Raw genomic sequence first — 21,723 nt, 5'->3', positions numbered from 1 at the left:
AAACTCACCTCAATCCTGTTACGCTCTCCGTCAATCGTTATTCCCTTCTTGAGCTGTGCACGGCTAACTGTATAATATTTACATGTATCAATTAACTACTACTCATGTTGTATTTCTATCTTTATATAACCCACAACGAACGGGGGTCCAGGGGCAGCGCCCCTGGCAGCGGGGTCTAGGGGCGGCAGCCCCTAGCAGGATCCAAGAGGCAGAGCCCCTGGCTGGGGTCGAGCTGCCAGGTCAACTTGGAAAATTTTTATTTCCATTAACTGTCTTAACGTATCTTTCATTAGGTTTTTAATTTATTTCTCAGCGAACTTGACTTTTGGCGAACTTAATATTAAGAGAATTTAACATGGGCGAAGTTAACCCTAAGCGAACATATGCCAGGCGAAGTTGTCACTGGGCGAAGTTATATATTAGCGAACTTAACCAGCGAAGTTCACACAACAGCGAACTTATAACCTCAGCGAAGTTGGTTTGGCGAACTTGGCCCGGCGAACTTGGCTTGGCGAACTTGGCTTGGCGAACTTACCTGCAGGCGAAGTTGCCCAGCTGCCGCCTCTATTCAATCTTAATCCCCCACAATCATATCTGTTTTAACGTGAAGTTCTTGGATACGATATTTAACCAACTCGCAATCAATCCTATGGTCGTTTTGGATAAGATTTGGCCCGAAAACGCATAAAGTTGGGACATTTAAGCTCAAAATGTTCGATACTAGTTTTAAGGGTTCATTTAATTGATCCGCACATGTTTATGGGTTCATTAGTTTCGTTTTAGCATCAAGTTTAGAACTTTACGTTTCATTTACACCCAATCTATTCTCGTTCTAAGTTTTAAGGCCAAACGTTTATAAAAACGTAAACTTTAAGGTAAAAGACATACCTTTACGTGCTCGTTTGATCTTGGTTAGCTTGTTTAGGAACTCTAGATCTTGTATAAGACTCGAATAACAAAGATCTAATCACAACTAACGTTTACTCGTTCTCGGATCTCGCTCGTCTCTCTCTCTCTCTCTCGGCCGTGTATGGTGTGGTGTAGAATGTGTGTGTGTTTTTGAATGTGTAGAGAAATATGGAAGATGGAATGAGGATTAGGGTTTTAGGATGGTTTAAGGGGTATTTATATCCCCTTAAAGCCCATGGACCTAAGGCCCATTACCCTTTTAATCCATCTTAATTAATCCAAGTCCATGACCTTTCTTTATTTAATATTAATTAATAGTTTAACGCTCGACTACTTAACGAAATCTTCCTTTATTTAATATTATAATATTTTAGGATGTTACATGATCTCATTAAACTTCTTTGTTTGATGTACACGACACTAAAGTCGTAATGTAAACACTTGTCAGATCCATCTCTTATTGAACATGATTCGGGGTTATTACATTTAAGAATTAGATTTTAAAACATAAATATAACTATTTCAATCTATGAGTTACAAACTCTTATCAATATTACATACTTTCTAAGATTCAAATACATCAAACTTGCTCATAGTAGCATATGAAATATAGTATATCATTCCCCACCCGCTTTCACATATCCAAAATGGATTTGACTTGAGGAAATTAAGTTGCATGTGGAATGTAATCATCAAGCTCCTAAACAAGCAATGAGCCAACTGCAAACATCATTAATCTCTTCTAGCATTGTGTAATGACCAAGCCTGAACAAAATGTAAAATCAATAAACATTAATGTAAAATAACTCCTTACCTAAAATATAAACAAATTAATAAAAAGAATTACCCGTTATATGTTCGAAATGTTAGGTTATGAAATCCAGCAGAATACATGGTTTGTGCAGATTTCTCACCAAGTTTGTACTCTACCACATCATCAACTACAACAAAAACAATACATGAACATATTTAATAGTACGTGTGTATTGATGAATAATGTCTTATGCGAATTGAATAACTGAAAACCAATTGTATAGAGAGATTACGATGTGAAAATGATAATGATAAAGCTAACAAACCAATGATAATTAAACGATCATAATATTCAAATTAGAGATCGATAGAATAATGACTAACAAACAAACTTAAATATTAACGATAAATCAAATGATAATAGCTATGATATATAATAAACTCGGCTAACAAACAAGGTGTGTGATTCTGTGCAAATGGTGTGCTATAAGCAAATACCTCGACCATGACAAACCAAAACAGGTAGTGATGCTGCGCGCCTGGCAGCTTCTTGTGATACTCCCACTCGATTCCTTAAGAACTTAGAAAAAGTTGTTTGATCAGCAAAATTATTATGGAATATGAGACCCATAAAATGGAAGTGAAAACAATAAGTGATTATCATATGTAAATAGTTTGTCAGTTTAAATGGTTAAAGCTAGATAGTAATTCAGGTTAAAAACAACATAAGTAAAACCTTGAACATGGGAGCCAACCACTGAGAGCAACGGATGCGCTAAGGTTGATGGGGTATCGATTTCCATTTCCATATTGCCCAAGAGCTCGGCACGTGGCAGAGTAAAGAGCGACAGACGCGCCCATGCTGAAGCCTGCAACTCCTAGTTTAACTGTAATGGGAAAATGTGTAAGAAAGAGTATTAACTTTTATTTTGTCGAAATGATGCTTTTTAGCAATACATGATAATGTCAAAAACAATTACCATCATCAGGCTCATTGGTCAAGAGATTTGCAACATGTGCTGCTGAAGCTTCCAAGCCCTCTAAATTGTCACAGTCGTCGTCAGACATGCTTGTGGTATTAAACCCTGATAATATTGGCATATGATGTGCTAAAGTCATCAGGTATTCAAAAGAATGTCTAAAAATACAAAAGGACGTGGAACATACATGCAGTGCAAGGATATCCACCAAATAGTGTTACTTGGCAAGATGGCGCGCTTGGGCAGATCCATTTAATCTAAAACATACATAAAATTTTCTCAAAATACTAATTATGAAACTAATGTAACTAAACTTATGATTGATTGTGCATACATGTGGAAGAGGCAAACTTTCCAAGATCTGAGTCCAACTGTAAAACACAACAAAAATGACTTCATTAGGGAGAAATGAGTTGATTAACTCTTCTTATACATGCTACATGTTATTTGAGGTAGGCATGGTGCAGTAGTCATTAATTCAAGATAAACATATATGGCTGTGTTTGCATGTCGGATTCGATAAGAAAATTTTGGCATAAATTGCCTTTTTAAGGACCACCTAATTAAATGATCAAAAGATATTCAAGATTCGACTATATAAACATTTTTCATATTCAAAAGAGACACAAAACTTTCTAGATGTATTATCTTTAAAGCGCTTGTGTTCTTATGCATTTTTTACATATGGCTGATAAATATATTTTTCCTTCATAATTACGTGCAATAAGTTTCATCAATAAATTAATTTTGACACACAAAAGTCCAACATGATCATCCATAGTCAAATGGATTTTATTAGGTGGTTTTAAAAAAATGTTTTTAGGTAGTTGACTAAATTTTAAGCTAGGTTGCACGGAAACACGACCCACCTGGCGTAGCCCGTCCAGGAACTCGCCGGAGACGGAATCGCGACCCACCTGGCGTACCCCGTCCCGGAACTCGCCGGAGACGGAAACGCCGACGGGGACGGTAGGAAACGTTTCTTGACCGTTTCCTAATATTTGGGGATGGTCGTTGACCGTTTCGAAAAGCCAGGGACGGTCAACAAACGATTCCTGGACGTATCCGATGAATTCCGGCGCCACATACGGTATTCCGGCGCTGGAAACCGATGGAAGAAGAAGAAGAAGAAGAATGAAGAAGAAGGGGCGGCGATTATTTTAAAGTATTTTAGGTTAAGTAATAGGTTTAGGTTTTAACATTAAACCCCTTGATCTTTCAATTATTTGCATTCAGTCCCTAAACTTTGTTAGCATCTACATAAATAGTATTAAATTAGGTTGTACATTTTAACATTTAACCCTCACTATCTAGACTAGTTTATATTTGGTTCTCAACTTGTAATTTTATACATAAAATGTTTAAATGATATTATATATAAATAAAAATAATATATTTATTTATTTGTTATTAATAATTAATTACCTATGTAATATATATTTTTATTTTTTTATAATTTTTTTGTCGTACCCGTGCCGTATCCGTTTCTTGATTTTTTGAGTTTTGCCGTTTCCCGTACCCATTCCCGTGCAACATAGATTTTAAGTAATTTTAGGTCATTTGTTATCTCAGATAGAAGATTATGAAGACACATCAGCTAACTTTCCAAGTGGCAATCCATGTCATCCAATTGTGACATGTGGAAGTCGCTATCTCAAATAGCGGATTACGCAACCACTCATTTTTTACGTCGACTTGGACTTGAACGATGACATGAACTGCCACTTGAAAAGTTAGCTTATATGTTCTCATAATCTGAGATAACAAATTACCTATAAACACTTAAAATTTAGCCAGCTATCTAAAATCACTTTTTTTAAGTCACACAAAAAAAATCTACTCATATGACAATAAGTGAAAATGTAAAATCAAATCATAATAGTCAATGTCAAAAAGTTAATAATCACCTTGAGCCCTTCTCACCAATGCCATGTAACCAAACAATAGTTGCTTTGTGAGTTGATTTGGGCATCACCACAAAAGTCCTTCCAAACTCCAACACATTCCTTCTAACATTTCTACTTCCTGGAAAATTAAGAAAAATGCTATCATAACACTTAAATCTTAAAAACCATCTAAAGGTAATTTCTTACATAGATATATTAAAGACCGGTGGGAACTTAAAAAACAACAGGTAGCCGAGTTACTCTACAAGCCAAGTTATATGAATAGCTTACAATTTGAAACAAAAAAAAAATGTACGTAAAAAGAAAAGACTGCAAACAAAGATACATCTAAAACCTAAACCCTAAACCCTCAGTTGGACCATCTTGGTAGTTAATAAAGTTAATAAAACAAGAATTTGAAGAAAAAAAAGACTTTGTAAAAGACTTCCTTGAAGACTTTTAGACCACCTTTCTACATGATGTCACACATGATTTTGAGACTGATGTGGGCCCAAGTATTGAAGACCGGGCTATTATGTTTCTGTAGGCCCAAGATCGTGCAACAAAGGGTGGCCCACGAAAACGGGCATAACTTGGCCCACGAAGCTCCGTTTCAGGCCCATTACCAGTCAAATCGAAGCTTGAGACGAGGAGCACATTGTGGCAAACGCCTACGGCGGTTTGGCCCCTGTCTGAAGCCCAAAAACGATTCCTAAATAAAGTTATGGGCCTTTTTATTGTTTATAAAGTTATGAGCCTTTTATTGTTTTTTCAGCACTTTTTATGTTTTTGTTTTTGGGTTTATGTTTGACCCATGGCCCATTTTAGGCTCATTTCGTATTTGAAACTCTATTTATATTATGTTGATGTAATCTGAAGAGATAGACTTGTTATTAATAAATTTGATTTTTTCTCTTCATTTTCCCTAGACCTTTGGGTGGGATTTGGGGGTTACTTGAAGTTCATCACGGGAATTCGTAGAATCAACTTGATTTGATCTTCGTTATCATTTTACCGCTACGTCAGAGACAATGCACCAACAGTCAACCGCTTAAAGATGTGAAAAAGGACTAACCTGAATCGCGGTTAGAGCTATTGTAACTCATTGTATTCAACCCTTAGCTATAGCACTCAATGGTAATTGAACCAAATCAACAAAGCACCCTGCAATGGAATAGAAGGGATGTTTGTCTATTTATACAAAAACCAGTTACCAACACGTATCCGAATCAGCTATTTCTACGAAAAGGCACTAGAATCTGATAACAAAATAATAAAGTTGGAATATTTAGTGTTCAAGATAGAATTCCAACCGATCTAAAACAAGAATATGAAAATCAGAAACCTAAAGTATCATTCATGACTGCTATGGATAAGTTGAGAATATATGCTTGTAAGCCACTTGGCACAATATATAAAAGTTGATTGAAATTTATGATATTATGTGAACATCATTTCCACATGACAAACAATAAATTACCTCATATATTCTCATCTAATGACCTATAGCGACAATCAGGGCGTATACGTGCCGACAAATGGGCATACACAGGAAGGCATCTTGATTCAGTAAAGCATAATGATGTGAAGTATTAAGTAGAATGAACATATAATATTGATATGATGTAGAAATTTGTATCAATGAAAAATTTAGGAATAAATAAAAGTAAACTTAGGGGTGGAAGTTCTTTAATATATGTTTTATATACAAAATATATTACTATAAAAACTGATGGGAGTGATGATAATTGCTACTAGCATCTTCTTAAGGTAACTCAGGATATCAAGCAAGTAAGGGTCCTTCATAAGAGGACTCCTGGAGTCTAATAAGAGACACCACAAAATATATTTAAGGCTTTCAGCGAAGATAAATCGTCTGTAATCCGCCGGTGATGCTCCGCCAGAACACATAAAGAAAGTAATATATTTACTAGACCGCAGCTCCAATGGAAAGTAGTGACGGTTACCATGGTGGCCTCACCGAAGGATTGGCTATAGACGCTTCACTGACAGATTACGGACGACAATTTTTTCGTTGGTATTTACTTTTATTTACCAAAGTAAACAATAATATAATGTCCTTATGATCACGTTAATAAACCGTAGAGATAATAAAAGGCAAATTGGACTTAATGCAGTTGGCCGATAATAATCTCAACTTAGAAATAGCTGTCACCGGTCCCAACTTTCACACTGTTCATTTTCATTGGGCCCCCGTTAAAAAAACTTAACGGCGTTAAGTTTTTTTCAATTTTCAAACTCATGTTTTAGGGTTTTCATTCGGAATGAGGCTACGGGTCATCAGCGTGTACGTTAAGTTTTTTTCAATTTTCAAACTCATGTTTTAGGGTTTTCATTCGGAATGAGGCTACGGGTCATCAACGTGTATATCACATTATCACGGGATCTGTTGTATAACTGATTATATCTCTCCTACATACATTTACCAAAACAAAAGTTACATCTGCTAGTTTAGGAAAAATTTGATAGTATCAATGTTATAAGTATAGCACCTCCCTGTTATTGCCATAATAATAGCATTTTATGTGAAACAACTATCCTAACACATGTCCAAAAGTTGTAGCACTGACACTGAACAACGTGTATTTATTTATAGAATATTTTTGTTTTCGATTAAATTAATTGTACCATCATTTGGCACGCCTTCGAATGATTATATGCGTACAGAGGTATAATAGGTTTCTGAAATGTACGAGATTTGTGATCTTCTATCAATTGATATTCTAATAATCATTCTATCAGTCGCACATCATATGTCCAAGTCATGTTATTCTAAGCATCATTTTATTTATTGCATATCATGTCCAAATGGAATTTAGTGTGCCCAGTACAAGTCCAGATACACACATACATGTCCGGATAACTTGCTTATACAAGCATTCCTATGTTAAATGGAATATTTTGTTCAATCCAAGGTTTACAAGTTAGTTTGTATGTGTGCAGCGTCTGCGTTTGCATGGTTTTATGTGTTGGTGCATGTGTTTATGTGTGGGTGTGTATATGTTTGTTCGTGCTGACGTGTGTCGTGTGCGTGTGAGTAAATGCTTCATTCAACAAACACCTCTTGTTCCCTACGGAATGTTGGGAATGTTTTTTAAAGAATAAAGAATCTAAGGAACCAAAGTTATTCTATATGCCTTTGTCCACAAGAAAAGTACAACTTTTTTAGAGCAATGTTTTACACCTAAATACTACATAATCTTATACTTCTTAGGATTTAAAACCACAACATTTTTGTGAGGAATCAAACATCATACCACTAAAAACTAAGTCATGGTACATATATAACTAATGTGTTATATATATGATGATAGTTATAGTTAAATATTTTACTTTTATAAAATGTTGTTATAAAATATATATTATTATTATGGTTATCAACACCTAAAATAGATTAGCTTCTTCTACAAGTTTTCCTCTCCTATATATAATTCATTGTATCTCTTTGTAACACCACACCTTATTAATGAAATCTCTCCCTTTCACCCTACATCTCCTTCTCCTATGCTTTAGCTAATAGGTTTTGTTTAAAACACGTTATCAGCACGAGTCTCTCAAGTCTCCACACTCAAGACATCGACCTTATGTGGTAAATCTACGAATCAGGTTAGCAAATAAAATCTCTGATTTCATCACAAACAAATATTTGTTTATTGATAACTTTGCATACCTCATATAAGTTATAGTTATCAATGATTAAATAATTATTTTAATATTATTAATGCTATATTGAGAATTCGTTCGGTGCTTTCCGTATGTAAATTGTAGACTTAATATTGATTTTATCTGATATATTTTTTACGTAAGTCTTATATAATGATCATCTAAAAGATATATTTTATTGAATTTGAAGTTAATACGTGTAAACATCTCTAAATCTTCAAAAAAAAATGATTTATGCTATTCCCGTTTCACATATTTTACATGTTATATAGATACATCCATAAATCAACTAATTGTCTACTTTTATATCCTATTTTTAGTATTTATATTTAATTTGATATGTGAAGATTTGTCATATAATACTATAAAAGTATTATTCTATAAGATCGTTTCATGTTTTAATATTTTATATATACGCTAATTCTGAATATAAATAAGCTCGCATGAATTATTATTTGAATATAAAATAAATTAATATCATCCGCCATCTAAATAGGTGAATTGTATATGGGTGTTTGGTTTGTACGAAACATCATGATTTATTGTGATATGCGTATATCATAATTACATAAGCTTGTTCAAATTCTATAGTTATTTTGGTTGAGTTTTGTGTTACTCAAAGTAGTAACAAGAGAAAGTGATTTATGTACAAACTAAAAGTTCGTTACACATTATTATCTTTTAATTGCATATAATATGTATTGTTGATACTTTCATCTTATGATTTGTATATATCTTTTATGCAATATCCCGATAGATGTCTTTTTATATATCTCCAGTCTAACTATTTATGTGGGGGCATTCAATGTGTACTATTATTTACGAAATACTTGATTTTGGAATTAGTTTGTTTCACTAAACCATAGACGAGATCATTGTATATGTTAAGATTACTTTTGACTATATTATGAATTTAATTTGAATTGTTCATTGGTTAGTTACATGAAAGTTTTTAATGTATTAAAAGCATATGCTAATTGAATAGTTAGTTAACTTTTATATATATTTGCTTATTATTTGAAAACGATATTTAATCAAACGATGTATTCTATGAAAGTGAATATATTTCCATTATAATATTAACAAAAATAAAGATATTATTACCGGTTTTAAGATGTATGAATTCATCAATTTGGAAATTATATAAAATTAAAAGTTTTGGTTTGATAAAGTAAACTTCTTGTCGGAGAAGTTCAAATAATTGTTCAATATTGCTTTTATGATTATTATATGATTATCATAAATACTTATGATAATAACGTGTTTATATATTGTGAAATAACATTTGATATATTGTATTACTTGATTGATATCTTTAACTTAGTCTCAATTTTATAAAAGTTAAAACAATGTAGTTTTCTCGTAAATAATATAGTTGATCATTGTATCATGTGTTTTATACTTGGTGATTTTCTTAATGTGATGTCTAATAAATTAGTATTTTTTTTCAATACTACCATCCTTGTTTTAAATAGTTGTTGCACGCATCGAGAGTTTGAAAAAATTTAAAAAATATTAAAATAAAAATTCAAATTGTAAGTTATTGTGTAGACTACTATATGATTAGTTAAATATAAAGAAAAAAATTGAACATCAAGAAGATGAACTTGAACGGAAATCTGGCAACAATAATAGTTGCTTATCTATTCTTCTGTTACACGCATGTATGTATATCTAAAGTTTGTATACATGGTTAATAAATCAAAAGTTGTTTATATGTGGTTTATACGCTAGTTGTATAAATATTCACTTAGAAGTGATGAAAATTTAATACCTCATAGTGTTTTATTGCAACTAGTTGTTAAATGGTGACATGTACATAATATATCTTAATGATATATTATGGTTTATTTATATAAATAGAATTGGAAGGAAAGTTTAAACCAAAAGTAATACCATATTAGCCATTCTCAATTAAAAGTATATATATGCTTTGATATGAAATTGTGTGGTTTTATCCATTTCCTAAAATGAATGTGACTATATATTGATCGTTGTGATCATTGGTATAATTGAAAAGATTGTAAGGATGATCATATTAATAATGAGATCGAGCATGATGAATTTTACATGACTTATTTATGTAATTACTTCTCAATATTTGTTATATGAAGAAAAGATTAATTATGAGAAAAAGACGGATAAGACAAGTTTTCATTTGTCAAACTTCAAATATGCCCCTGAAGTGGCGTATCATTAAAACGTATGAAACATTTGAGGTGATTTAGTATCCGTATTTGAGAAAATTATGAATAAATACCATTCCCTAAAGTGAATTTGATAATGTATTGATCATTGCAATCATGAACAAAATTGATAAACTTGTAACGATGATTATATTAGTAATAAGATTGATCATCAAAATTATAATGACGATCATACTAATAATGAGATCAATCACCACAAGTCACAAAAAGATTGATCATATATGAGAACAAAATGTGGAAATACAAAAGTGAAATCACATGATCGTTTGAAACGATAATGCAATGTTCTTTCATATTATTTACAGTCTTCCATTAAAGAAGCATACTAATACTACATATACGATCATAAACCTAAAGTTTATGGATCATGAGTATCTAATGGCACGACCGGTTAGACCACACCGAGTCAATGATGTGAAATATATTGAGGAACCAAATTATTCTTCATAATAATTATACATGTATATTGCTCTAAAGGGAAATCATTTATTTACCGACTGAAGGTGGGCGTGAACCCCTAGATGTTATGGAATTGAGAAAAGGATACGCATATCCTAACATGATACCATTTAGTGTTTTGAAAATCGATGCATCGTCTAATTGGTTATCAAGATCGTAACTTCATGTTTGCATGATCTATGGCTTAGCTAATAAGATAGCAAGCATATTATTCCATATTGGTATATTTATATTCGGTTATAATAATGAATTTGATTCCCAAGTTAATAATGATCATTGGAAAAGTGTTGAACTTCATAACAGATTATGTTCTTACATAAAATTGTTTATTTAAAGACGTTTACTCAACCTCTATAATTGATTGCAAAGGAAATTATCATAAGAACAAATGTTCATGTTTGTATTTGAGTACATATGATTTTACATGTCTTGAAAACTAATTCACATCAAGCCAAGAAGTTATGATACTTCCTCCCCATTGTAATTGGTTTTGGTCAGTAACCAAGTATTTCTCATCTAATATTTCGTGTGTGTTATATACTAAAACTAATCCACCACAAGACACAAAGATGAGACCACAAAGGAAGTTGGGAATTCATATCGATATCTATGATTATATTAGAGCAATTAATGAGACATTTATTTTCGGCTCATTATAGTGAATCAACATTCCCAACATCAGGGGGAGATATAAAGCAGTTGGAAAACAAATTTAGTTGGAATGAATTATCATTGATCCTCAAACTAAATTATATGAACTAAAAGTTCAAAGGATAATTCATGTATAAAGATTAACGAATCATCTACCAGACGATTCACTGACCAAAAGAGAGTGTCTAACTAAGACACCTATACGAACTGCTAATGCTCCAATTAATAAATGTCCCAAAAGGACAAACATGTATTGATAATAAGTCTAACGCACGCGTGAAGCGTGGTAGACTGATCGGTTCCAAAGGTAAAATTTCCTCGAAAATTGGAGCAAGTAATGAAGATGGTCAAGTCGAGGTGCAGTAAAAGGTCTCTTGAAAGAGATTAGACATGATGGTTCTTGAAGAACCTTAGGTACCTGAAAACAAAGAGCTCTTAATAAATTATATTGTATCATGTCTACAAAGATATATGGAATCGAAATAAAGTCGACGTCGCTATACTTATTTATATATATAATTAGCGCTTGAAATGATTATGAGGATCAAGATTCTAAATCTGCCTATAAAAATGATTGGCCAAAGTGGAAAGACGCAAACAGGGTAGAGCTAAATTCTCTAAATAACGGAAAGTTTGTTGGACCAGCAGTACGTACAACTAAAGTTGTAAAATCGGGTCTTGTATATGAGTTATGAAAATTCATCAAGTGATATAAGACAAAACTGATGGCACAAGGATTTTGCAAAGACCCATGATTAAATACGAGGAGACACATTCTCCAATGGTGGAAGCAATGATTTTCCGATAACTAAACAGTCTGGTAATATAAAGAGAGAATTGATATGCGTCCAATAAATATTGTTATTCAGTTGATTCCGAAAGTTTACAAGAAAATCTATGAAGGATTTGAGTTATCAAATCATGTAAAGTAAGTTCTCGAAAACACAATGATTGTTGTGTATAGAGTCGTAGTTAAATACGTTACGATTATTGAATATGTTGAACATAAATGGAACTCCTGAGGAGTTTCCTAAGGTAACTGAATACTTGAAAGATTAATTGCTAAATCTTAATGATGTAATTCTTTGCATCAATAAGCATACACATAGAAGAGAATGTACATGATGAGTACAATATCTCAATAAACAAAGAAATTGTACAATATGGATTTTTGATATGTGATACAAAATTGATGTGTTAAATGAGCAAGTTTATGCAACAAAAATCCTAGAAAAGTGAACACACATGCATAATTTGTCAAGTTGGAAAGAAGTTCATAATAGATTGAAAAATGCATAGAGTTATGCTTATTGCGTATGGACTAATATAGTCGGATTGAGCATTGTACAATCAATAATTATTTTGATAAGGAGGGAGATAAGTTGGATGTCATTAGTCATACTTTTATCAAAATTCTACTCTTAAAGGTTCATATCACAGTTTACAGTGATGATGTACACATCATCGAGAGAAACTGCAGAACTTTTAGAATGAGAATTTTTGAAATACATTGACACGATGTGATTATTGCTTGACCTGCAGTTTGAGTATATGTGTAATTATATGTGTATCAATCTATCAAATTCCATCTAAAATGTTGAGACAATTTATCAAAGACAAGATTCATTCTTTGAGTACGTTAAAGGATATCCAACAATGCACTCTATATCATTTCCTATCATAATATGAAACATTATTGGTTCAAAAGTATCATAACTAAATGCATATGCGCATTAATATGCGATGCTAACTATACATGATTTTTATATCTTTTATTTATATTTATCAGCATGTGTCCGGCTAGGAGACATCAGAATGGGTTAATACATATATTACAGGTATGAAATATATGAGCTTTTATTTTACTAACCCATCAAAACAAGTTTGGCTAGTATTGTCGATGCATAGAAGCACTACAGGATCATAGTGTTTACCAGATGAAGCAATAGAAGTTTTCACGTGAAGATAATACAACATTATTCAACTTGAGGATTCAAATGTCAAGGGACGGAGAAGCAAATGATTGACTACAAAAATTTTGGGTAACTTTCACAGAAGATCGATATTTACCATTTTAACGGATATATAAATCAGGGGGAGACAATACGCGCTGCACTCTGTTTCCCTTAGCTATGGTTTTGTCCCACTGGGTTTTCCTAGCAAGGTTTTTAATGAGGCAGCATCTCCAAGCGTATTAAGTTGATAACCAAGGGGGAGTGTTATAAATACATATTATTATTATGGTTATCAACACCTAAAATAGATTAGCTTCTTCTACAAGTTTTCATCTCCTATATATAATTCATTGTACCTCTTTGTAACACCACACTTTATTAATGAAATCTCTCCCTTTCACCCTACATCTCCTTCTCCTATGCTTTAGCTAATAGGTTGTTGTTTAAAACAAATGTATATTATTGTAAAAATGTGTAATAACCGCATTCTAGGAATTAACTGTAATTACATTTTCCAGTATTCGGTTTCAAACCCGAACTCAATTAAATAGATCCGAAACCGTTTAGATATGAACTCAATAAACTATTTGGTTTGGGTTCAGCTAAACCGATTAGTTCACTTATTGGTTTTAAAACATTCAATCCGGTTAAACGAGAAAACAGAATTCATATTTATTGGGCAATGGATTTTCCTAGTTTATAACCCATTTCAAAACCAAGGAGTTAGGATTAAGACAATGTCCACAATGGGGGCGGTCGAACAGTGGTGAGAGGAGAAAAGTGCAAAGATAAGAGGGAGAGAGAGAGTAGTTGGCGAGAGAGGAGAGTGGCGACCGTAGTTTGGTTTGGGAAGAAAGGGGATCCAATTTACAGAGCGTGAAATGGGCACATTTAGATTTACTTAACCACCTGCATAGTCGGTTTCCTGTACTCACCTTGTAACAATTGTGCACTACTAGTTTTCTCATAGGCTCATAGCCACCACAACGCGATGTAGGACATGTAAAGCGCATGGCATATGGGATATTTCCCAACTATGGTTCCCTGAGGGGACTTATGACCAAAGTATCATATGCTCATCGAGTGTTGAAAGTCGCATTGTAGTCGGAAAAAATATTGCTTGTCAAACCATCAATATATATCAATCTTTGAACAAATAAAAAATGCATATAAATAAAGCATGCATGAAACCAAACTCAAATATGTTGTCCCACTTTTTCCATCACATACTTGTCACACATGCATTATTGCAGAATTATACTATACAACATAATGCAATATTATGTTATGCAATACAAGCTCAACAATAGGTGAACGTTTTTAACAAAACACATGAAGTACAATGTACCATTATTAACTTCATACTCGTCTAAAATCAGTACTAGGACCTCAACAATAAAGATCAGAAACATAAATCTTTAACAAACCCAAAACTGAAAGACGAAAAAAATCTATTTTGATTTCTTTCCCTGTTTTTTCTTAATAACCTCGTCAGCATACATGATACCTTTGCCTTTGTAAACCTCTGGGGGCTTGCAGCCACGAACCGCAGCAGCAAACTGGTGCACCCGTTGCTTATCAATTCCCGTGCAACAAACAATATTCGGTTTGAAACAAAAAACTCTAACAGCAGGAGGAACGCTTAATTCGACCTCATGACTGTATCCCAGCTTTAAGAATAATAAACGCCCTTCTGATTCGGCTCGAGCTTTGAAACCGACACCAACGATCTTCAGAAACCGAAAGAACTGAGCTTCCATAATTAACTAAACCAAAATTATATCAGTATAAATTGGACAAGAAAAATGTAATCGTATTCAAAAATCATTTTTTTTTTCTCACACTCGAAAAAACTTATTGCCTAACTTTCCCAATTTCAAACGCCTGCTTTACATCTAAACACCACCTGTTGCGGTCCAATTCTGATTATTTCATCTCACATAATCACATAACACATTCAAAAGTCGAAGCACAACGGCGATTACTCTATGTGTATTTAGTTACTTTAGAGAAATCTGATGATTACTCTAATAACGCCCTGCTTGCGGTGCGCACATATAATGTATATATGTGTGAACCCTCGGGTGGGCAAAAGTAAAAGTGCACTAATTTTGACGTTATTTTACTAATCTCGTGAAAATAACGTTAAAAGTGGCGGAAGGTTAATCAGGCATCATGCGGTGGCGTTGATAGCTGAAAGACAAGGGCACATGCACCAATCAGCCGGTGTCCCTGATGATTGAGTGCTATGTGCCTTATGTCCAAGGCTTGATGCAAAACTACTATCGAGCCGGGGGTCTCACCGGAAGCAGCCTCTCTATCCCTATGGGATAGAGGTAAGACTGTCTACATCTTACCCTCCTCAGACCCTACCATAGCATTGCTATTGGTGGGATATACTGAGTACGATGATGATGATTACTCTAATAGTTCAACATCTTCATAAATCTATCTTTTGTGAGTAGGTGTGCAGACGAGACGAGCCGAGCCGCTATCGGATTAATAAAAGCTCGAAACGAGCCAAGCCTCATCGAGCTCGAGCCTCAAATAAATATCATTTAGTTATCGAGCCCAAGCTCGAGTCTTGTATGGGAAGACGGTCTTAACGAACCTAGTGTATTTTTCAAGTTCAAACTCATTTGCACTTCTATGTATCAGTTTTACACTGCATAGCCGAACTCGAGCCGAGCTTAGGCTTGTTAAGATTTTCCTCAAAATATAAAAAAAAAATTAAACAAAAACGTCTATAAATTTATCAATATATAATAAACGAGCCGGCCTCGAGCTTAAAAACATGGCTCAGGCTCGGCTCGTTAATACCCCTAAATTTGTAGCAATACGGGCCAAAATGTAGGATTCAATTTGAGTGTTTAGGTTAACCCAAATATTATAGAATTTGAACGCTAATTAACCTATGAACATACAAAGGCACCTGAGAGTATGTATATGTACGTGGAAAGAGGATAAGTACCTGCAAGTTGCGCCGCCGAAGACGAGCAGTTGCTTCAAGAAATGACGGAACGGAAACCCTTTAATCGTGTTTTGACCAAATGCAATTTGCCCCTTGTAGTTTTTAGTTTTACACGGATCTGCTTGTATTCTGTTTGTTTATAATTGTTGTACAATTCAAACAAGGCTTCTTTTAGAAAAAATTACAAATTTTTGAAATTATAGAATAGGTCCTTAATTGAAAATAGTTTCACTCGTTGTCCTTTATTTGGATGTTTGCCACGGTTTTAGTAGCATGCAAAATTAGTTATTATTAATCAAGTATGATTTAATTTGATTTGTACTTGATATACAATATGCTCATATTTTGTTGTAAAGTGTGGTCTCTTTCTATTATTTTCTCTATATCATGGCCGGTTTGTATATTGTAATACTGTTTGAGTGGATTTGTGTTATATGGTTCTGTAAAATTAAAATTAACTCAACATTGGTGTTGTTTTGGAAAAGATTCGTGGGAAACGAGTTGTGTTTGTTGGTGATTCATGGAGTAGGATTCAATGGGAGTCATTGATATGTTTTCTTACGAATGGAGTGGATAAGACGACTGTATATGAAAATAACGAGAATAAGATAAGTAAAAAAGATTAGGTATATAGGTGTTTGGTTTAGTTCGCATAGTTTTATGGTTGGAGTTTTATCTCCTGTTTTTTTAGTGCAAATTGGGTAGGTTCCTGGACACGCAACAAAGAGGCTTTGGTCAATGATTAAGCTTTGGCTATGTGTCGGGGTATGGAAGTGGTCTTTTTGTATCATGATTTGTCGTGTTCTTTTATGTTCGTTCATTTAAAATCTAAACGAACCGTTCAAGAACATAAAAAAACGTAAATATGTTAGTTCATTTTCGTTTATATTCGTTCATTTAAAATATAAACGAAAAGTTCATGAACATATTTGAACAAATGCAAACGAACATAAATGAGCATATGTGTACAAATGTAAATAAACACAAAGATAAACGAATATAAGTGAACACAAACGAACAAATATAAAACATTAAGTAGATGATTAATTTAATGTTTCATTAAAAATAATCATAAATAAACATAGCTGGATCAAAAAATATATAAATTCTACACGAATATAACAAACTTTCTTATAATAAATTAAATTAAATTAAATTAAAAGCTTGGCCAAACACCCTCTTAATTCATTCAACAGAAAGCCCTAAAATACAAATTACAGAGCAAGTGGCTGCAGGTACCCTCATGGAAGAAGAAGAAGCATGGCGAGTGCTGGAATTTTACAGTGGCATCGGTGGCATGGTAACCTCCCTCCATCTCTATATAATGAGTTTTTTTTTTTTATAAATTCTCTTTTATTGAAAGAATGGTGAATTGAACAACAGAGATATTCGGTGATGAAGGCTGGATTGAATGCTAAGATGGTGGAAGCTTTCGACATAAACGACTTGGCTAATGATGTCTATGCTCATAATTTCGGTCATCGTCCGTTTCAGGTGACTCCTCTACAATTAAGTGGTACAAAATTTGACAAATTGAGATAATAATGTCACTTGTTATTAACTTAAATTTGATATACTTCTTTATTATAATAATAATTGTTACAAAGTGGAAGTTACTTAGATGTTATAAGTTACTATATGTGTAAATGGTGTTGTCCGTATGGCTTAGATTACGCATGTAGACAAACCGAACATACACGAATAGGAAATGGTTCATTTTCATCTTTGTTTATTTTAATTTAACCGGAAACGAACGATTATACTACAGGGTTTTCTTGTTTCGTGTTCGTTCGTTAGGCAAATGAGCATGTTTGTGTTGGCTTATGTTCATGCGTTAACTGTATAAAAGAATACTTCACCACTTCACGGGCGTAATCGAATGAACATTACTGAACGAACATAACTGAGCGAAAACTAATTATCAGGTAACGGGGTGAACAGCAATCTGTTAGGCCAAAAAAGTTAATAAATTTAGACTCAGTTGTAATGGACCTAATATTAATATATATATATTAAAAAGAAGATTCAACCATACTCACAAAATTACTATTCATTATTTTAATATTTTATTAATTATAACCACTAAATTATTAGCCATAACTTCATAAATACACATTATGGCTTTTATTTATTTTAATTTTACTTTTTTTTAAACTAATTTAAATATTTAACAAACTATATTTATAAACACTAAATTTGGCAAGTGTCGGCTTTACATGTTTTATTTGTCGGTTGATTAAACGATTTTCTTAAACTTTGTTTTCTTATTTTTTTATAGTTCGTCTTTACAATGACCGAAATTTTTTTCATAATTTAAAAATATCCAATCGTTGCATGGTTTTATATCCGCGTTTCAACATTTGATACCTTAACTTAAAATATTTTTGTTGGCTTACTAATTTGTGTTTACGAATTTGTGTTGGTACTACTGATACTAACCGAGTTTGTGTTAGTTCACAACTGTAACGTGCAGGTTTTTTTGGTTTCACATATGATATAATTTTTTGTATTTTGGTATTGACGGGTTTATTTCTTTTGTTTAGTTTCGCTGTCGTAACTTGATACAAACTAGCTTCGCGTCGACTTGCAACAAGTTTATAATTTTACTTATGTTTTTTGTTCGACTTGACAGTCCCGTCGCAAAGCGCGGGTTCCTAAATCCTAGTTTTTATTTTAAACAGATGTATTAAATAGAGAACATAAACGAATTCAAATGAACGTACATTCACGAACATAAATGAATAAACAATGTTGTTTATTCAAACATAAACAAACTTCTTGGCTCCTGCTGACCATTCTTGAACAGTTCATTGAACGGTCGGTTTGTTTCACATGCCTACTTCAGATTCTTATTTAAGTTTCATTTTGGAGGTGAAAATAGGGTAACATACAGACCTTGACTGCTGCTGATCTTGATCGATACCGAGCAAACGTGTGGTTTCTTTCTCCACCTTGTCAACCGTATACCCGACAAGGTAAACATACCGGTTAACATTTACTTTAGTTAAATTATAGTTTATCCCCGAACTAAGCCTGTGTTTAGGTCTACAGAAACAATCTGCTGATGCACGGGCTTCGTCTTTCATTAATATCCTTGAAATCATACCACAAATGATGCAGCCTCCACTTATGATCTTCGTTGAGAATGTTGTTGGATTTGAGGTTTGAAAGAACTCACTTTGTAATATTTATGTTTGATTGATCATCGATAAGTTATTGAACTTATAATCCGTTGTTTTGTTTCAGACATCTGATACAAATGAAAAGATGATTCAGGTACTTGAAGAAAACCAATTTGTGACACAAGAATTTATATTAAGCCCACTGCAGTTTGGAGTTCCATACTCCCGCCCCCGTTACTTTTGTCTGGTATGCAACACTAACGAACAATAACAAATGGATGCAATGAAAGAAGAATTTAAATGTATTTTTTTATGTTTACAGGCAAAAAGAAAGCCGTTATCTTTCCGCAACCCGGAATTCAACGGGCAGCTTATATTTGTGCCAAAACTGTTAATTGACCACAAAGAGACCACGTTAATAAGTGAAAATGATCAATTAACATGCCTTCCTATAGAAAGATTTTTGGAATTTGGAAGCCCGATTAACCAGAATAGTTTTTCAGTTGAAGATTCTTTGAAACAGTATTATGTTCCATCAAGCTTGATAGAAAGATGGGGAAGTGCGATGGGTATCCTTGAAATTAGAGGGGCCTAAATGGTAATTGGGTGAATCGGACGGGTTGGGTAACGGGTCAAAGTCAAAACATGTTTTTTTAAACGGGTTGGGTTGGATTGAACTTTACCACTTTCGTGTCCTAAAAGTTCACATTTTCTTGAAATATTTAGTTTGTCTGTTACGGTTAGAAAGTTTATATTATTGCGATATCTAGTTTTTTGAATAAAGTGATTTAAAGGGTTATACACATAAAAATGACACATTTATCCCTCTGACCCATTAGAGATAATGTATAACCTAAAATGGCCCATGCAAAGCTGTTCCTTAAATTGGTTTAGATATCGTGTATCCTGATTCGACGCGCTGTTGTTGTTTTACAAAGAGTTATTATCGATACGTTAAAGGCACTGGCTCCCTTTTGGCTACCGTTATGGTAAGTTTTAGCAAATATCGTATTTTGTTACTATTTTATATAAAAATATAAAATTGGTCATTTTTTTCCGGTTTTTATAGAATTATTTTGGTTAATGTTTGCAGCCAGAGACAAGAGACAAATCATTATTGGATGAACTTTGTCTTAGATACTTTACCCCTAGAGAGGTATGTCGGTTTTATAATCCAAGTTATTATTTATATATATATTTTTTTATTATTGTTCTTTATAAAAGAAAATGGTTTTGTAGGTTTCTAATTTGCACTCTTTCCCCAAGGAATTTGAGTTCCCGGAGCATGTAACACTTCGCCAACGGTATGTTAACTAAGACACTAATTAGCCGATTTAATGATTAATGATTGTTATTAAAAGCTAAGCTGCTTGTTTTGTTTCTGTAGATATGCATTGTTGGGGAATAGTTTAAGTGTAGCAGTTGTTGCTCCATTGCTTAATTATATGTTTAGTGACCCATAGTCATCAATTCATCATCATTTACAGTTGACCAGAGATACTCGCATGGAAGTTGTTATATATTCATCTTCGAGACTTGATGATACAAACGACTATACATATTGTTACGATTTTATATGTGAGTGGTTTATGGTGGTGTTTGAACTGTTGTTTTAGTATCTTATTCGATCTTGATTGATTAAAGAACATCTTTTTATTATTTTTACGTTATCAATGTTGATAATCCATCGTGTTTTGAAAACGCTACTCGCCTAAAATCAGGTAATCGAAATATTCATGTCACATGATCCAATTTGATTCAAAAACACTAGTTACAAAGGCTTTACTCTCTATGTATATATATAAATGGATTCTGCTTTTTTTTTATTTTTTTTATTTTTTTTAGACCAGCTAACTCACATCGTCTTAAAATCTACTTTCTATTCTACACTTATGTTTACACCTTTATCTGCACCATGGTATTGTTAGACTACAAACCCTTTAGTAAAAGTTTATATAATGAACCAATCATATAATAGAAGAAGCAGTCGATGTTTTAGCGCTACATTTTCATTCAACACAAGACACTTAGAAAATAAAATCAGAAAGAAAAACACTTTTTATGTAAAGCTTATATCAGAAATAAAAACTTAAAAATAAAACTTAAATATAGTGACCATCTTTATGATGACTCATGAGAGTCATGT

The 21,723-nt window shown here is 33.1% G+C and overlaps 2 protein-coding genes and 1 pseudogene across 3 annotated transcripts; 1 reads left to right on the top strand and 2 right to left on the bottom strand.

Moving 5' to 3' along the window:
- Positions 1 to 1,365: 1,365 nt before the first annotated feature.
- Positions 1,366 to 5,637, bottom strand: LOC143529480 (uncharacterized). Its single transcript, XM_077025263.1, has 9 exons — positions 5,604 to 5,637; positions 4,550 to 4,667; positions 2,977 to 3,013; positions 2,830 to 2,899; positions 2,643 to 2,747; positions 2,408 to 2,549; positions 2,161 to 2,252; positions 1,757 to 1,850; positions 1,366 to 1,674 (listed from the first exon to the last, which is right to left on the bottom strand). The coding sequence occupies exons 1-9, from the start codon at positions 5,632 to 5,634 to the stop codon at positions 1,602 to 1,604; spliced, it is 762 nt and encodes a 253-aa protein (XP_076881378.1). The 5' UTR covers positions 5,635 to 5,637; the 3' UTR covers positions 1,366 to 1,601.
- A 9,020-nt stretch (positions 5,638 to 14,657) lies between these two features.
- Positions 14,658 to 15,278, bottom strand: LOC143529479 (large ribosomal subunit protein uL6m pseudogene; annotated as a pseudogene).
- Positions 15,279 to 17,648: 2,370 nt separating this feature from the next.
- LOC143529478 (tRNA (cytosine(38)-C(5))-methyltransferase 2) lies at positions 17,649 to 21,127 on the top strand. 2 transcript variants are annotated; one of them, XM_077025262.1, is made up of 10 exons: positions 17,649 to 17,755; positions 17,839 to 17,949; positions 19,337 to 19,430; positions 19,499 to 19,617; positions 19,702 to 19,824; positions 19,900 to 20,146; positions 20,472 to 20,566; positions 20,675 to 20,733; positions 20,817 to 20,881; positions 20,965 to 21,127. In XM_077025262.1, exons 1-9 carry the CDS (start codon positions 17,699 to 17,701, stop codon positions 20,866 to 20,868), a joined length of 957 nt encoding a protein of 318 aa, XP_076881377.1. In that variant the 5' UTR covers positions 17,649 to 17,698; the 3' UTR covers positions 20,869 to 20,881; positions 20,965 to 21,127. The 2 variants fall into 2 exon arrangements, with proteins under 2 accessions (XP_076881377.1, XP_076881376.1); XM_077025261.1 differs by having other exon boundaries at positions 20,671 to 20,733.
- The last annotated feature ends 596 nt before the right edge of the window (positions 21,128 to 21,723 follow it).

The sequence above is a fragment of the Bidens hawaiensis genome, unplaced genomic scaffold (genome assembly GCF_021521415.1).
Source record: "Bidens hawaiensis isolate Kalapana, Puna unplaced genomic scaffold, B.hawaiensis_p1.1 tig00008556_1, whole genome shotgun sequence".
Classification (NCBI taxonomy): Eukaryota; Viridiplantae; Streptophyta; class Magnoliopsida; order Asterales; family Asteraceae; genus Bidens; species Bidens hawaiensis.
The sequence above is the reverse complement of the archived record's forward strand: the minus strand, read 5'-3'. Positions and strand labels throughout refer to the sequence as shown.

What these genes read in the sequence shown, in the direction of transcription:
- LOC143529480 (XM_077025263.1), bottom strand. Translation starts at nt 5,634, where the DNA reads ATGAGTTACAATAGCTCTAACCGCGATTCAG. An exon ending in ATTGGTGAGAAGGGCTCAAG is followed by an intron (nt 3,014 to 4,549) that starts GTGATTATTAAC and finishes TGTGTTTTACAG; the next exon opens with TTGGACTCAGATCTTGGAAA. An exon ending in GACCAATGAGCCTGATGATG is followed by an intron (nt 2,550 to 2,642) that starts GTAATTGTTTTT and finishes TTCCCATTACAG; the next exon opens with TTAAACTAGGAGTTGCAGGC.
- LOC143529478 (XM_077025261.1), top strand. Translation starts at nt 17,699, where the DNA reads ATGGAAGAAGAAGAAGCATGGCGAGTGCTGGAATTTTACAGTGGCATC. An exon ending in TCGGTCATCGTCCGTTTCAG is followed by an intron (nt 17,950 to 19,336) that starts GTGACTCCTCTA and finishes AGGTGAAAATAG; the next exon opens with GGTAACATACAGACCTTGAC. An exon ending in AGAATGTTGTTGGATTTGAG is followed by an intron (nt 19,618 to 19,701) that starts GTTTGAAAGAAC and finishes GTTTTGTTTCAG; the next exon opens with ACATCTGATACAAATGAAAA.